This window comes from Ovis aries, chromosome 6, assembly GCF_016772045.2.
Source record: "Ovis aries strain OAR_USU_Benz2616 breed Rambouillet chromosome 6, ARS-UI_Ramb_v3.0, whole genome shotgun sequence".
Lineage (NCBI taxonomy): Eukaryota > Metazoa > Chordata > Mammalia > Artiodactyla > Bovidae > Ovis > Ovis aries.
Genome location: NC_056059.1, coordinates 24005156 through 24021616, shown reverse-complemented (window position 1 = coordinate 24021616; position 16461 = coordinate 24005156). Strand labels below are relative to the sequence as shown.

The window sequence follows — 16461 nt, the reverse complement described above, 5'->3', positions numbered from 1 at the left end:
CGACCGCATGGACTGCAGCCCACCAGTCTCCTCTGTCCATGGGAGTTTCCAGGCAAGAGTACTGGAGTGGGTTGCCATTGCCTTCTCCCACGACTACTTTAGATCATTTTAATTCAAAATGTTATCGTTAAAGGCAGGGAAATTAATGTTATGTATTTATTACTGAAGGACTAAAAATGGCTAGACCTGGAAAATAACAGAACTTACTTTTCTGATATCATCTAAAGTGTTTATCTCTGGAGACAAACCGCCGTGTACACACAGGAACTGCTGGTTCATCAGGGCAGCCAGGGGCAGGCAGTCAAAGGCATCCATGCAGGCATCATATACACGTTCTGAATACTTTATTTTACCTTTAAAACATTATAAAAAACCAATTACTTACTCTTATGATTTCAGAAGTAGGATTGGTTCATAAAAATGAATTTTGTTGTTTTCTCGCTGGAATCATATTAGCATATAACTACACATGCAAAGTTCCAAATATGATTAAAGACTTTTTAAAGTTATATATTAATGTTTACACCTACTGCTTTTTACTTTTGTGGTTCATCCATATTTGACCATCTTTAATAGTTTTTTCTATAATGGAGGAGAGAACTTTTGAATACATACATTTCTGCTATTTATTTACAGTGTTAGTTGCTCAGTCATGTCCACTCCATGTGACCCCATGGACTGTAGCCTACCAGGCTCCCTTATCCATGGAATTCTCCAGGCAAGAATACTAGAGTGGGTAGCCATTCCCTTCTCCAGGGGATCTTCGTGACCCAGGAACTGAACATGGATCGCCTGAATTGCAGGGAGATTCTTTACCATGTGAGCCCCCAGAGAAGTCCTATTTATCTACAAATGTCTATTAAATACAGAACAGAACACAAAAACTAGGAGATCAATGGAAGAAGATACAAAACTGGATGATTCTCCCGAACTTTCTTATAGAAAAGCAGATAGCAAGAAAGTTTCCAATGTTGCTTCTAAATCACTGCACATTGCTTTCCTTTATTAACTTACAACTAATGTTTTTAGAGAAGTTTTGTGTTCCATTGAAATAGGGCTAAATGAATGACAGAAAGAAATTTAAGTTTCCAAAGACAATGAGGAAAATTAAGACAGAGGGAAATTACATTTATATGAGGTACTCCTCACCCCTAGTTTATTTCTGTAAGAAGAAGTTGTCTTTAATTCTGTAAAATCTCCTTGAGGCTGGTAAATCCTTTGCGTCCAGAAAGAGAAGCACAAGGTTGAATCTGTCCTCCATTTGATTTTATTGAGTGATTTGAGATTAAAAAGTAGGATTATCCTGAACGGCAATACTCTGACTACTTTAAAATATAACTTACTCGCTTGTTGCTTAGGCTTGTTGTTGTTGTTAAGTTGGTAAGTCATTTCCAACTCTTTGCAATCCCATGGACTGCAGCATGCCAGGATTCCCTGTCCTTCATTATCTCCTGGAGTTTGCTCAAACTCATGTCCATTGAGTCAGTGATGCCATCCAACCATCTCATCTCTGTCACCCCCTTCTCCTCCTGCTTTCAATTTTTCCCAGCATTAGAGTCTTTTCCAATGAGTTGGCTCTTTGCATCAGGTGGCCAAAGTACTGGAGTTTCAGCTTCAGCATCAGTCCTTTCAATGAATATTCAGGATTAATTTCCTTTAGGATTGACTGGTTGGATCTCCTTGCTGTCCAAGGGACTCTCAAGGGTCTTCTCCAACACCACAGTTCAAAAGCATTAATTCTTTAGCACTCAGCTTTCTTTATGGTCCAACTCATATCTATACATGACTACTAGAAAAACATAGCTTTTACCATGTGGATCTTTGTCATCCAAGTGATGTCTCTGCTTTTTAATATGCAGTCTAGGTTTTTCCGTTTTTCTTCCTAGGAACAAGCATCTTTTAATCTGCTGTCTAGGTTTGTCACAACTTTCTAGCAGCAAGCATCTTTCAATTTCATAGCTGCAGTTACCATCTGCAGTGGTTTTGGAGACCAAGAAAATAAAATCTTCAACGGCTTCTACTTTTTCCCCTTCTATTTGCCATGAAGTGCTGGGACTAGATGCCATTATCTTCAGTTTTTGAGGGCTGAGTTTTAAGCCAGCTCTTTGGCTTTCCTCTTTCACCCTTATCAAGAGGCTCTTTAGTGCCTCTTCACTTTCTGCCATAAGGGTGGTGTCATCTTCATATCTGAGATTGTTGATATTTCTCCTGGAAATCTTGATTCCAGCTTGTGATTCACGCAGCCCAGCATTTCACATGATATACTTTGCATATAAGTTAAATAAGCAGGGTGACAATATACAGTCTTGATGTATTCTTTTATCAATTTGGAACCAGTCAGTTGTTCCATGTCCAGGTCTAACTGTTGCTTCCTGACCTGCATACAGATTTCTCAGGAAGCAGGTAGGGTGAACTGGTATTCCCATCTGTTTAAGAATTTTCCACAGTCTGTTGTGATCCACACAGCCAAAAGCTTTGGCTTAGATGATTTTCTGGAAACCCCTTGCTTTTTCTATGATCCAATGAATGCTGACAGTTTGATCTCTGGTTCCTGTGCCTTTTCTAAACCTTAGGCTAAATCACATCAAATATTAATTCAAATTTTATATCATTTATAAAGAACTTATACTTTTAAAAGAAATTCTTAATTCTCTTAACTCGCCATGCTCAGAAAGTAATATGAAATGATATGGACTCATTTTTTGAGCTTTTTACTTTTAAGCAATGGATCATAATGTAAAACTCTGTATGGATTAAAATGACTATTTAGCATACACGATGTTAAAAGAGAAACCAGAAGTATACTTACATTCTTGTTTAAATGTGAAATACTCTGTTAGATGTCTACATTCATGATTTCCACGAAGTAAAAACAGTGTTTTGGGGTAAAGAATTTTCAAAGCCCACAAATACAGCACACACTGAGAAAAAAAAGAATAATATAAAAATAAATATTTTCCACTATAGTTACACATACTTTGGCTCACATACCAGGAAGATATTAACAAAATGTGCTAGTATGGCCAAAAGTCTCCAAAAGACTACGTCTTTTTTAAGGAAGATATTGAAAATCAAACAGAAAATATTATTTCGGTACCAAGCCAGATTCATCTATGTGTGCTCAGCTGCTCAACTGTGTCCAAATCTTTCATACACCCATGGACTATAGCCTGCCAGACTCCTCTGTCCATGGGATTCTCCAGGCAGGAATACTGGAGTGGGTTGCCATTTCCTTCTCCAAATGTTCATCTGTACTAAAATATAAACATCGCATTGGGGATCTAGACAATACACGCAAACAAACAATGGACTACATACAGTCTGTTGGATAAAACCAAAATGAAAATATATTAAAAATGAAAATATACTTGTGTAAAAGTATGAGAAGAAATGTGATGAACAGCTAATAAATAAAATAAAGCCACTTCTCTTTGTAAAGCGAATTATTTTGAATAGAAATGGAAGAATTAGCAAGGAAAGGCCTGACAAAATTTGGAAGCAGACACTGATAAGCTCAGGCTAACCTGGATTGTGTCTCTATTTCCTGTTATGCTCTTCTCTCCTTCACTAGTCTTCTCTCCCATTATCTTGTCTCTTATTTCAGTGCTTTTGGTATTTAAAGCCTTGACCTTTTCATTTCATATATAATTGTAATCAAAATGAAGGCCAAGGAATCTCACTACACATGCTGTTGACAGCTAGGGGAAACTTTTCATATATCTTAAAACTCACAAAATGATTAGTTGTATATTGCAGTTTGTATAAAAATGAGGCTTGGAATCAACCTCCCTTGACACAGACTTTCAGAAGCGTGAATTAAGATAACTGGGATACTCAAGTATTAACATCAATTTCATTATCCTCAAATAGCATTCATTAAAAATCCACAGGGAAGAGAAAATCACACTGAAAACAAGTATGCTTTTTAATTCTCATGAACTTTATTCTGAAAGTGAAGCTAAAGAACCAGAAGAATATTGAGACAAGTCTGATTCTAGTTACTAAAATCTAAAACCCCAAATAATGCAATATTTACACTTTAATAATGAGCTTTCTAACATATGGTAGGAATGAGGGACAAGCTACTGGCAATTCATCTGTAGTGCTGCCTATGAACAATCATCATTTCTGTCAGCCCATATGATTATTTATTAAGTCAATGGAAGTAAATGTTTGAATACATAGCCCTAGTTTTAAAGAAAGAAAAAAATATGCATTATTGAGTTGTTCAAGCCAGATACTGTCCCCAACTATGCAATTATAATTGAATAAACAAAAATGATGAGCTAACATCAAATTTTAAATATATATATTACATTAAATAATTTTACAATGACTAGTTTGTGCTTAAAATTATTACCTAAAGTTCATGAGAAAGATGATATTACTATTTCTGAGAAGTTGACCAATGGCCAAATGGAAGGATTATGATCTTTTGATAAGTGTAAAAATCCCCTATTATCTCAGTGGGTAGTAGGTGTTTCAATGAGTCTCTCTTATGTATCAGGTTTAGAGGTGCACTTATAGTGTTCTAGCAAAAGGAATGTATATTATCAAGCTTGTCTCACATTTCAGAGAAGATATACACAGTTATTAACGTCAATGTGAGAGCCATTCTGATTTTAAATTTATACAACTGTTATCATATGTATATTTTGCTTATATATTATGTATAAATAGTGTAATTTAAAATTATAAATTGAAAATATAAATTAAATTATAAATTATATATGCATATATCTTTCCCAAATAGATTGCTAACATTGGATGTTGATTTGGAATAGGAATGGGTATGTGAAATTTTTAAAAATTACATTCACTTGTTGAAATTGTATTTAAGGCATATACTGGGGGAGAGACTATGTGCTTTGGCTATATTGTAGTTACTTTTTAAAAAGATTTTGTTTTTGTTTTCACTAAAGCATAATTTATATGCAGTGAAATGTATATATCTTAAATGTACTGGTCAGTGAATTTTTCCATATGTATATTCCCATGAAACCACCACCCAGATTCAGTTACATTTCAGCATCCAGATGGCTTCCTTGTGCCCCTCCCCCAGTCAATATCCTTTGGAAAATGTTACCACAGTTCCTAACTCTTTAGATTAGTTTTACCTATAACAATGCATTTTAAAGCAAAGCTATAATCTCTCCAACAAAAATCTAAACTGCAACTTAACCCCACTCAGATACTACCAAAGGAATCACATTCTAGAGCCCACATACTCTTTTTCTGCCATCTGTTAAAGATCATGTTTTGACATCAGCACATGGTTTTATCACCTCTAGTCTTAATTACTGTAGCTCTTTCATAACTGAAAACTCAAAGGTTCTATGGCTTCCTTATCCTATCTATTTACCTTTTCAACGATTCAATACACATTTCATATCCCTTATTATGTAATGGACATAAAGCTCCCTGCATGGAGTAGAAATTTAGGAAATAGTGACTCCTTTCCTATAAATGAGAAGGAACACAACCAGAAAGGAGAGGGAGTAGAGAGAGAATGGGGGAGAAAAAAGAGAGATGACGGAGAGAAAAAGGAAGGGAGGGAGGAGGAGGGAAGGAGGAAAGAAAACACTGAAGAAAACTCAATTTCCAAATTCTTGGCTCAGAGGACCCTAAAAATAAGAGTCTTCTTTTCACATTTTATTTCCCTCTCCCCCGTGGCAAGAATAAAATATCTTCCCAAACACTGAACAAAACCACAAACGCAGCCAATATGGACTAAGTGGCACGGTAAATGACAGGGCAAGGGGTGGACTGGAGAGTGGAGCCCCGCCAGCCTTCGCCCTCAACATCTGGTGGGAGAGAGCTGCCAAGCACAACTCTGTCTTGCTCGCAACTATTTTGTCATCTAAAGTTCTAACATTCTGGAGATCTGAAGAGCTTAAAATTACAACTTGATATTCTTTAAAAGAAAAAAAAAACAAAGAAAGAAACCCCACGTAAAACATTATCACAATTAATAAACAATGAAATAAAAATTAGTTAAATAGCTGTTTTTTTGGTCCATGTGGTATCAGATGGCTAATATGAATAAAATTTTCATTGGATTTACTGAGTAAGGTAGAAACAGAGGCAAGTTCAATTGGCTTTTTTTGCATGGTGATATTTAAATCAGTTGCACTAACCACTTTCAACAACACTTTGACTATTTTTTCCCATCTAAGTAATTAAACAGTTATTTACAATTTAACTTGGACTTCCCTGGTGGCTGAGATGGTAAAGTGTCTGCCTACAATGCGGGAGACCAGGGTTTGATCCCTGGGCCAGGAAGATCCCCTGGAGAAGGAAATGGCAGCCCACTCCAGTACTCTTGCCTGGAAAATCCCAAGGACAGAGGAGCCTGGTAGGCTACAGTCCAGAGGGTTGCAAAGAGTCAGACACGACTGAGAGCCTTCACTTTCACTTTATAATTTAAAATTAGCTTGGTTTTATAAATACAAAAGATTAGAGCATAGGTTTCTCTTATGTATCTATCTTCCTCAGAGAAGCAGCACTAAGGATATAATTTTCTTCATTAGTTTAATTGGCTTGACTACGGCAGTGCAATGATTTACTTTGTGATTTACTCTTAAAAACTTGTATGGGGAGTCAAGAAGGATGTAAAAGAAGAAGCAAGAAAGGAAACATATATACGTGTGTGTGTATATATATATATTCAGCCTCGGATATATATCAAGCAGCTCCCTAAAATAGCTATACATGCTATGAAACATTCCAATCAAAAATGCTGTCCCTCAGTCACAGGACGATCAAGTGAGGGATGTGTATCGGCTGGGAAAAGACCCAGATTTGTGAAATGTCGAATGCTGCTCCTCTAAGCCATCATTTGCCTGGTCTGACAAGCACCCGGAGAAGCAGCGCTGGGGACTCGCAATGCACTATAAAGAGCATCAGATTCGAGGAGACAGCCAAACAATCTCTTCCTCGTGTCTGTGGCTTCACTCTGTCACCTAACATCACCCGCTGCACTGTTTGCTTGTTATTCTCAGGCAGAAGCACGGCACACTGCCTGACGTACCATGGTTCATGCTAGTCTATGGGTTCACAGCTAGTAAATACAATTCTTCCTACTTAAAGGAGTCTGAGGCCTGGGCTGAGATCTAGTTATTAGTACTGTGGGAGGGGCTCAAGGCAATGTCTTGCAGTGCAGAATGGCTAGAAAGGGAACCCGATGAAGTGAATAGAAAGAAACAGCTGTGTGTGCCTCTTGTTCCAAATCTGAGTTTTCCGTGCATTCTCATAGAAATACATTCAGCCATGAACCTATATATGTAAGCTTATAAGTGTGTACGCACATACACACACACACACACACACAGACACAAAGAGATTAGACAGCATAATGCCAGCATCAGAAAGAGGATGGTATTTGATGTGAGACAAATTATGATCCCCAGGCAAAATTACCTCTCTTATCACTACTCAAAAGCTTGCTTGTTTTGTTTGGGCTAACTTTGTGGGGGACAATTTCTAATTCTGGCAGAAGAAGAGTGGAGGAGAGGCGAGGAGGGAGTTCACAAAATGATCTTCATGTACTGCCCAGAACACATTACCCAGTGCCTGTAAATACTGCCCAGATGAGACTGTATGAAATCTGAACCTACTCTTCAAAGCTAATTTGGTAAAAATTAAACTTAAGTGCTCTTCTTTGCCCAGAGAACAGCCGAAGGAGAAGACTTGCAGTGGAACTCTGAATTATTAAGATGAATCAGGATGTCTGTTAGGAGATACTACACTCTGGAAAACTGAGCTCTCATTTTAGGATTTGTCTTAAAGCAACAGGCTTGCCCTTTAGATTACATTGGTGAGGGAGTGGACTGTGTGCATGTTTGCACACCTGTAAATTAATAAAACAGTATGTAAAAGTGTCTGCATCACTTACGTGTACATTTTTTTATGGCTCGTTTAGTGAATATATGGCCAAGGCATGGGATTGGAAAGAGCACAGACTTTGAATCTTGGCACTGCCATTTACTGTGTGTGCGAGTCTCTCTGAGCCTTGGTTTTGCAGGCTGGAAAGGGAGACATTCACAAGCTCCTTGAAGAGCTATGAGGAATAAATGAGATCATTTATACTAGGCAAACAATACCATTTCTAACTTGCAAACAATGTCAGTTTCCTTAACCCACAATTAAAAACCTCACAGTATCTTCAGTAAGTATATTTTACATAAATGACTGTTCTGTTTTAAATAGGATCATATCACTGAGCCATCCTCAAACTCCTCAAAGATCACAATCTAATCAAAACGGATCATTTTTACTTATGAGGCCATCGCATTTTTGTCATTTTGTGTGCATGTGGCCAAGTCCCTGGGGCTGTACTCTCAGACTTCCAAAGTTTAATTAAAGAGCTGTTTTTAAAGATGGGAACTATGGTACATGCATCTCAGAAGTTTTAAAGTTTATCAGTGTCCTCTGATAGCCACATTTGGTATTTCCCCAACGTTTGTTTTCAGATTTTTATTCTTTGCTTAAATTATAGAAGATACTAATATATATTACATAAACTATCATAGTTCAAGTATCTAGATTAATTGTAGACTAAAATTAAAATCTACTGAGGAACCAGTTAGTGATTACTGCTTCTCAACTTCTTTACTTTAAAGAAACAGTTCTAAAAAAGCTCTAATTAGGGAGAGTTTATGAAGTTTCGAGAGGTAAATAGACTGGTAACGTTAAGAGAAAAAGTTCTAACACAACACTCCATCATGTGGCTGATAAATTTAATCAGACAGGAGAGTCTTCACCATTCTTTGCTTAGAAGATGAGATTCAAAGGAAGTATATACTACACCGATTGCAGTTATTCTCTGAACCTTTCATAGGAACATAGAAATGTCAAATGAATAATGTCAATTTGAGTCACTAAAATAATTTTTAAAAATATTTACTTAGATTCCACATAACCTTAATTTAAGGGAAGAACAGAAACTCTTTACCTCCCATTGCTGTTTCGTGTCTCCTACAGTCTTTCTCAAATCCGTCTACACATGGAAATCACATTTAGCCAAGTCAACAAACTCTGGCCCACAGGAAATAACTATGCCCCTTCTGGAAAACATCTTCAAATGAGAAGGCATATTCTTTCTTTCTTCTTTTCCTTCAAGCTGCATGTAATGTGAGAACATGAGGCTGAAGCTGGTGTGGCCCAACCTCTTGGGTCATGAGGTTGACTTTGGAAGGAGGTCACACTCATCAGATCAATAAGGCAGACAGCCTGGGCCCTGGGGCCAGGCTGAGTCACACCAGTCATGGTCCACCCATCTACGGGTTTTTACTTGAGAGAGAAATAAACTTCTGTTCAAAACCACCATTATTTTTTTCTTTACTCTTGGCAGATACTAGCCCTAAAGTGATACAAAGGTCTTAAAAAATTTGTACTCCTTCACACTTCTCTGCCATGTTGGTGAAGTCAGCCCATGAATGAGGTTTTACAAGGTTTCTTAATTTCTTCTTCTGTGCTTTTCTCACTTTAGTTTTCCTCTGAGCTAAATCTTACTTGTTCTTTGTTTCTTACCCCAGCCATATATGCTCTCAAAATTCTCCCAAATTTCTATATTCCAGTGGTAATTATCTTCTGTACCCCTTTTATCCCAAGATTTTAATAACCAGTTCAAATAACAATTAAATCCTGGATGACTATCTGTTTTAGACTTCTGATTCTATAGAGCTTTTTATAGTTATATTTTCCTGTATTGATTTAGGCTTCTGGAGAGCAAGGATGTATACTTCTTTAAATTCTCCCAATTACCGTGCATATACATTTTATGTGCTTGATAAAACTTGCTTACTAAATGGTAGAATTACCTAAATGTATTTCCTTTTTTTGAACTTCTACAACCCTCCCTCCCTTACCAGCATGAATAATTAAGAAACATGTGATCTTTAAATGTGATTAATATATTGATGGCTATACACAATGTGTGTGTGTATATATATATATATATACACACACACACACTACAGACACACATACATATGGTCAATGACTCGAGGTGAACTGAATTGGAATACCACCCCCTTCAAAAGTTAGTATAACAGTTTAAAAGTAAAAGCCGTCTAAGAGTGATGTTTTTAAACATTAAATATTTCTATAATAAAATATTATGATAAAATTTTAAAACCTAGAATTTCTTTTATAAATGATTACTATGAATGTATTACATTGGTGTGGGTCTTCAGTAAATTTGATTTCTCTCTTTACTTAAGAATAATTATTTTCCTTTTTAAAGTATTATTTCCAAGAGTACATATAATGTCATCTGCTATAGCATGAGCTCTTTAAAACTTATTCTTATTTATAATTAATTCTTTTAATAAGTATTTATAAGTTATTTCTATGTATGAAACACCACATTAAGCACCAGGAAGAAGAGCAAAGGTGTGAATAAAACAAGACCCTTGACTTTATTTTGAACGTAACTTCTACTTACCTGAAACAGAAGCAGTTGGGAGGCGGAGGATGAATGTGTACTCAAAGGTTATCTGTTTTGTTTTAATAAATGATTTTGACAAATAACCCTAGTTAGATGACAGGTGCCATACAAGACAAAACAGCAGCTGTAAGTGTACTCACACACACTCACACACAAATGCAGACAGACAGACATGCACTTGATTATCCATTTACAAAAATAACTTAGTGCCTCCTAAGATATAACCGCACAAATCTGTTTATTTAATCGACTTTTATTAGTTCTCTCAAGAAGAGACAGAATTAGCTAATGTAAAATATGATGCAATTTTTGCAAAGTTGCAAATTTGTAAAAAGTACAAAAGGCAAAATCTTACTATTAGCCAATTCCTTGACATTTCTATGCAATAAGAACCACATAGGAATCAATGAAAAATAGGAATATATAGCATCTCCAAAAGTATATGTATTAGAGTTTATTGTTAAAGACTAGGGATTTATTTAACACAATAATATTCACCACTTTTATCTTGCTAAAATAGTGTTAATCCATTACTGAACAGCTAAAAGGAATCATGCAGACTTACTTCGATACTGAAGTACCCTCTGTCAACATAGTCCCCTAAGAAGAGGTAGCGAGTGTTGGCAGGAGATCCCCCCACTTCAAAGAGTTTCATCAAGTCAAAGAATTGTCCATGGATGTCCCCACAAACTGAAAGAAACAAAGAAAATTCATTTTATGGTTATATTATGTTCCAATTCTGAATTAGATAATAAAATTACAAAATTTTAGAGCCAGAAGGAATTCAGAGGCCATCTTAGCCACAACATTCTTTTGCAAAACAGGAAAGTAAGACAGAGTTTCCAAAGTTAATCTGTGGCAAACCTCGCTTTGCATCCAGGCCTCTATCACTTCACAGATTAAATGGAAAAATAACAACAACAATAATAATAGCTATTATTGTTGTGTGTTTAACAATTCTACACCAGAATTGTTTAACAAAACTGCACTATGCTGACAGTTTTATACACAGTTCGTAATTTAATACTAACAATATCATGGAATAGGTTTTCCTTCTGCAGATGTGTCAAAGACAAAGAATCTGGCATAACCTATATACTGATATCTAAACATATATCTATTACATGTAATTGCCTCCTGAAGAAAAGTTGATGCATATTATAAAAATTGTATTTAATTGACTCTAAAATGTCATCAATTATAAAACACATCATTATTTTAGGTACCATTGAGAAAGAAAAAAACCAATTAAATTTAAATTGATATCATAAATGAGCATTTTTATAAGATGAACCCTACTATCAGATGTCAAACTTTTTTCAAATTTTGAAATGAAATCCTATAAAACAGTAAAAAAAAAAAATCACTGGGAATTGCAATTTCTTAACTTTCTCACCTTCTCTTTAAAACAAAAATTCTTAAAAGCCATGTAGTCTCTCAGCTTAAAAACCAATTATTCAGTACTGTTTCATCTGTTACTTTCAAATCTCTAAAAAATAAATATTATCTCCATTATGGTTATGTGGCTGGACAAGATCACTGTTAAAAATGAATGATACAGAGTTTCAATTCAGATTTGTCTAATTCAAAGCTTTTGCTGTCAACTATCATGTTATAATATCTTTGACATTTTATAGGGTTTACATATGTATATATATTTAATATTTTAAGACAATTTTATGCTTGAATGATGAATGATTTGGCTATTTCTTTCATGCTAAGAGGTTCACAGAATGAATGTATCAGTGAATAGGAAATCAAGAGGTCAAAGGATGCTTGCTATCTTAACACATTCTATGCTGTAGTCGAAAGCAAGCTGAAATATCTTCAACTTCATCCCTTTATGTGATGAAAGCTGACAGAAGGAAATATGAATCAAAGGGATTCACTGATTTAAAAAATACTGTAAAACAATGGATGAATAAAAATGCCATATAAATTCTCATTTTTGCCATGCAAAAGACCCTCAGGCTTCAATCCTGAGAGATTCTGGGTATGTTACTCAACTTCTCTGAGCCTCAATGTATTCATGTATAAAATGGGATGATATTGGTACTTTAACTTACTTGGCTATTGTGAGAATTAAAGGTATCAATAATGTAATGGAATTAGAAGAGTTCCTGAAACCTGGTATGAACTTGAAAACTGTGAGATCAAAGTGGCATTTCAAAATAGTTGTATCAAAAATATCAAGGTACCAGAAAGAATGGGATTTTGGTGCTCAGGGTAAAGGAGGAAGGAGGAATGAAAAACATTCTGGAGCATCTTCCTCATTTTTCCCTCCCCTCCTATCCTCTCTTGCCCTTTCCATTCCTCCATTTCAACTCATGGCCACGGCTGGAAATTCATGGATCATTATTTTTTATACTGTCATGTCAATGACAAATACCAAGACACTAATTCAGGTTGTGGATCATGAACTTGGAATTACTGACATACAATTGCAGCATAATCCGGCAACTAGAATCACACAATTTTATAAATACATGGGCTCTAGATGATGTAGACATTAAGGACAACTTTTCTTTCATTGGAGCATAGAATTACATTATTGTGAATGCAATTTTATAAAAACTGGAAAGTAAGCTCTTCTTTTTGGCTTACAGTCACTTTGTGCTGAGAGAATCTCAATGATATATCAATACAAGATCAGCAAAATTACTGGATCTTGGCTTGATGATATAAAAGATCAGGGAGCAACTGCTGTAAAGCTGGCGTGGGAAATAAGATACTCTGAAATTCAGTTACTAGTAGGATGGCCACATTACCACTGACTACCTTACACCAGCCACGCAATTCAAACCATGCTTTTATAGTAAGGACCACTTATGATAATCTTCAGCAAAGAAAAGCAACTTGCATATACAATCATAAAAACACTCAAAGCCCAACGAAAGGAAACAGTAGCTCAAATAGAATATACCTGAATAATTGAGATATTTTGACTAAGGTTGAAGGATTTCCCAGATCAGTTTAAGTGAAAACCATGTATCTTTTTTTTTTTCCCCAAATCATTTTTATATCTATTTGGTCACCATCCTATTGCTTTTCTTATTCAGTAGATGCCAGTCTTCTCTGTCTCAAATAGGCCACGTTTCTTTCTTGTACACCCACAGGCTGACCCTTTTTCTTCCAGTAAGTCTGAGCTATTCATCAGTATACTTCTTTCCAAAAGCATTCTTCTTTCCATTAACTTGTTTTACTTTATTCATAGTACTTATTACTCTCAGGAATAATCTAGCTGATTAATTTGCATGTCTGTTTCTTCCCTGATTCTTCCCACTGGACTGTAAGCTGTATAAGAACTGTAACCTGTGAGAAGCTGTCAGCTCTTGTCCACTGTAACACGGACATGGAGAATGGTGCCTACCATCCAGTGGTAGAGAAAAGTGCTACCCTAGAATTCTTCACTGGGCCTGTGCTGTGCTGAATTTGGAAACCCATTCATTACAGAAGTCAAGCTTTTGAGGGGCCCCTCAGACCAACAGAGATGGACCACAGTGGGAGTTTGCTCTGGGGGAAGCTGAAGGTCCTCAACTTGTCTGAGATGGTATTTGTTTTAAGCCTTTCAAGTCACAGCTTTCAAAACAGTATTGTGGCAAGACTGGGGGAGAATGAGGGACCTCCATGCAGGTTATGGTGATTTCTTTACCTGGTTCTACACCAGAAACACTTGTAGAGCTTTTGAAACTACAGATTTCTGGGTCCTGAATCAGAATCTCAAGAGATGCAGACTGATAACAAGCTCTTCAGAGGAAGTTATCTAGCCAGTAAGATGAGAGACCAGTGCTTTCCACCCTCTGTCTTAGCAGACTGAGCCCTCATTCTGCATGCTTGTGTGGTTCCCCTCACAGTATGCACAGGTGGGAGAGACACACATTGGAAAGGCAATTTTGTTCAATGCTAATCCCAGGTTGGTGTGAGATCAGAAATTCTTACTACCTGAAAGGATGTTATTGAAGTGATTGCTTGACGGAGTCTAGGACAGAGGGATGAATCTAAACAAAGAGCACACTTATTCATGCATTTGAATGTGGCTATTGCTCAGGCCTTGTGCATTTCAGCTTTCAGATGAAGAATTCATCCCAAAGTCCTAATATTTGGGAACATTCACTATTTTGATTTCAAAAATCAAGAAGAGAGTGACCACCATACTGAGGTATCCATGCTTCAGTACCCAAAGGATGGAGGGTGGGGTTAGGACATCACACAGAGGGAAGGGTACCATGTCACATTAAGTGAAAAGTACAGCCCAGTAACCTTCTGTCTATGCAATGCCATAGACCCCACCTTCTATCCTCTTGGGTACCTAAAACATTGAGAGAAATAAAGTCCAACAAATTTTAGCTAATGAGGCAAACCATGTGCTTGGTTGCTCGCAGCCTGTAACTCCCTATGAGGCCGGGTCCTTTCATTTTCAATGTCGTTGGTTTTAACAGCACTTCTAGAACAAACAGGGGGCTTCCCTGGTGGCTCAGACGGTAAAGCGCCTGTCTGCAATGTGGGAGACCTGGGTTCGATCCCTGGGTCAGAAGGATCCCCTGGAGAAGGCAATGGCACTCCACTCCAGCACTCTTGCCTGGAAAATCCCATGGACGGAGGAGCCTGATAGGCTACAGTCCATGGGGTCGCAAAGAGTCAGACATGACTGAGCGACTTCACTTTCACTAGAACAAACAGGCTTTGACAAGTTCTATTATACCTTCAAGGCAAGCTCATTCTTCACCAAATACTCCTGCTTCCCATATTCCCCCAGCTTCTCATTATTTGCTTCTCATTTCCAATGGAACACTGCTGGCAGGCAGGAACTTGACTAGGGGCCAGCTTTGAAAGCCCTACTATATTGAAAACGCACCAAAAATATAGGAATACAGGACACCTAATGAAAGCACTCCTCATCTCTATGAAATTATCCATCCATTTGAATGAACGTTCAAAAATACATATTATGTCTTCAATAGATTATGACCAGACTTAAACATACTTCTATAAGAAATGTATAGTTACGATAGTTAATTAACACATAATGACAAGAAACATGAGCTTTTTTCTGGACCACTAGTACCCTAATCCATTCCGGACGTGCTACATCATGATGGTTCTTTTTCCTGTGAGATGCAACAAGTCCTCCACTTGTTTTTACACTGGGCAAGTAAGAACTACCAGGAACACTGAGCAGTAGAATCGAGTTATTGAGAAGGTTGTCATTACCTTCTTCTTGGTTCTTTTTCTAAGTCAGGTGACGAAGTGGTTTTGAATGTGGCTGTTCTAACATCCTCAGTACAACCAAACAGTGCAAGAGGGACTAACATCTTATGATGCTCATGTTTTTTTTTTTTTCCTTATTTTTCTCTCAACTACTATTAGAAAATACATAAATTATGTCTAAATAACCAACTAATAAGTAATACCAAAGCAAACAAGGCAATTGGAGTAATTGCCTTTTAATACTATTTCCATCCCCTGGTGACTCTTCAGTCCAGTTCAGTTCAATTCAGTCGCTGAGTCGTGTCTGACTCTTTGCGACCCCATGAATCGCAGCATGCCAGGCCTCCTGTCCATCACCAACTCCCGGAGTTCACTCAGACTCACATCCATCGAGTCAGTGATGCCATCCAGCCATCTCATCCTCTGTCATCCCCTTCTCCTCCTGCCCCCAGTCTCTCCCAGCATCAGAGTCTTTTCCAATGAGTCAACTCTTCACATGAGGTGGCCAAAGTACTGGAGCTTTAGCTTTAGCATCATTCCTTCCAAAGAAATCCCAGAGTTGATCTTCAGAATGGACTGGCTGGATCTCCCTGCAGTTCAAGGGACTCTCAAGAGTCTTTTCCAACACAGTTCAAAGGCATCAATTCTTCAGCGCTCAGCCTTCTTCACAGTCCAACTCTCACATATACATGACTACTGGAAAAACCATAGCCTTGACTAGATGGACCTTAGTCGGCAAAGTAATGTCTCTGCTTTTAGCCCACAGTAAATGAAAGTTTATTGAAAATGACCCTCACATGAGT

The 16461-nt window shown here is 37.1% G+C and overlaps 1 protein-coding gene across 3 annotated transcripts in view; it reads right to left on the bottom strand.

The window, feature by feature from the left end:
• The window catches only part of PPP3CA (protein phosphatase 3 catalytic subunit alpha), a 324455-nt gene that overhangs the window by 64235 nt on the left and 243759 nt on the right, over nucleotides 1–16461 (bottom strand). For all 3 annotated transcript variants that reach the window (XM_060416850.1, XM_027970856.3, XM_027970857.3), the window contains exons 3-5: nucleotides 11016–11140; nucleotides 2810–2921; nucleotides 208–353 (exon numbers count right to left, since the gene is read on the bottom strand). In XM_060416850.1, coding sequence (XP_060272833.1) covers nucleotides 208–353; nucleotides 2810–2921; nucleotides 11016–11140 — 383 coding nt within the window. The remainder of the gene's footprint in view (nucleotides 1–207; nucleotides 354–2809; nucleotides 2922–11015; nucleotides 11141–16461) is intronic.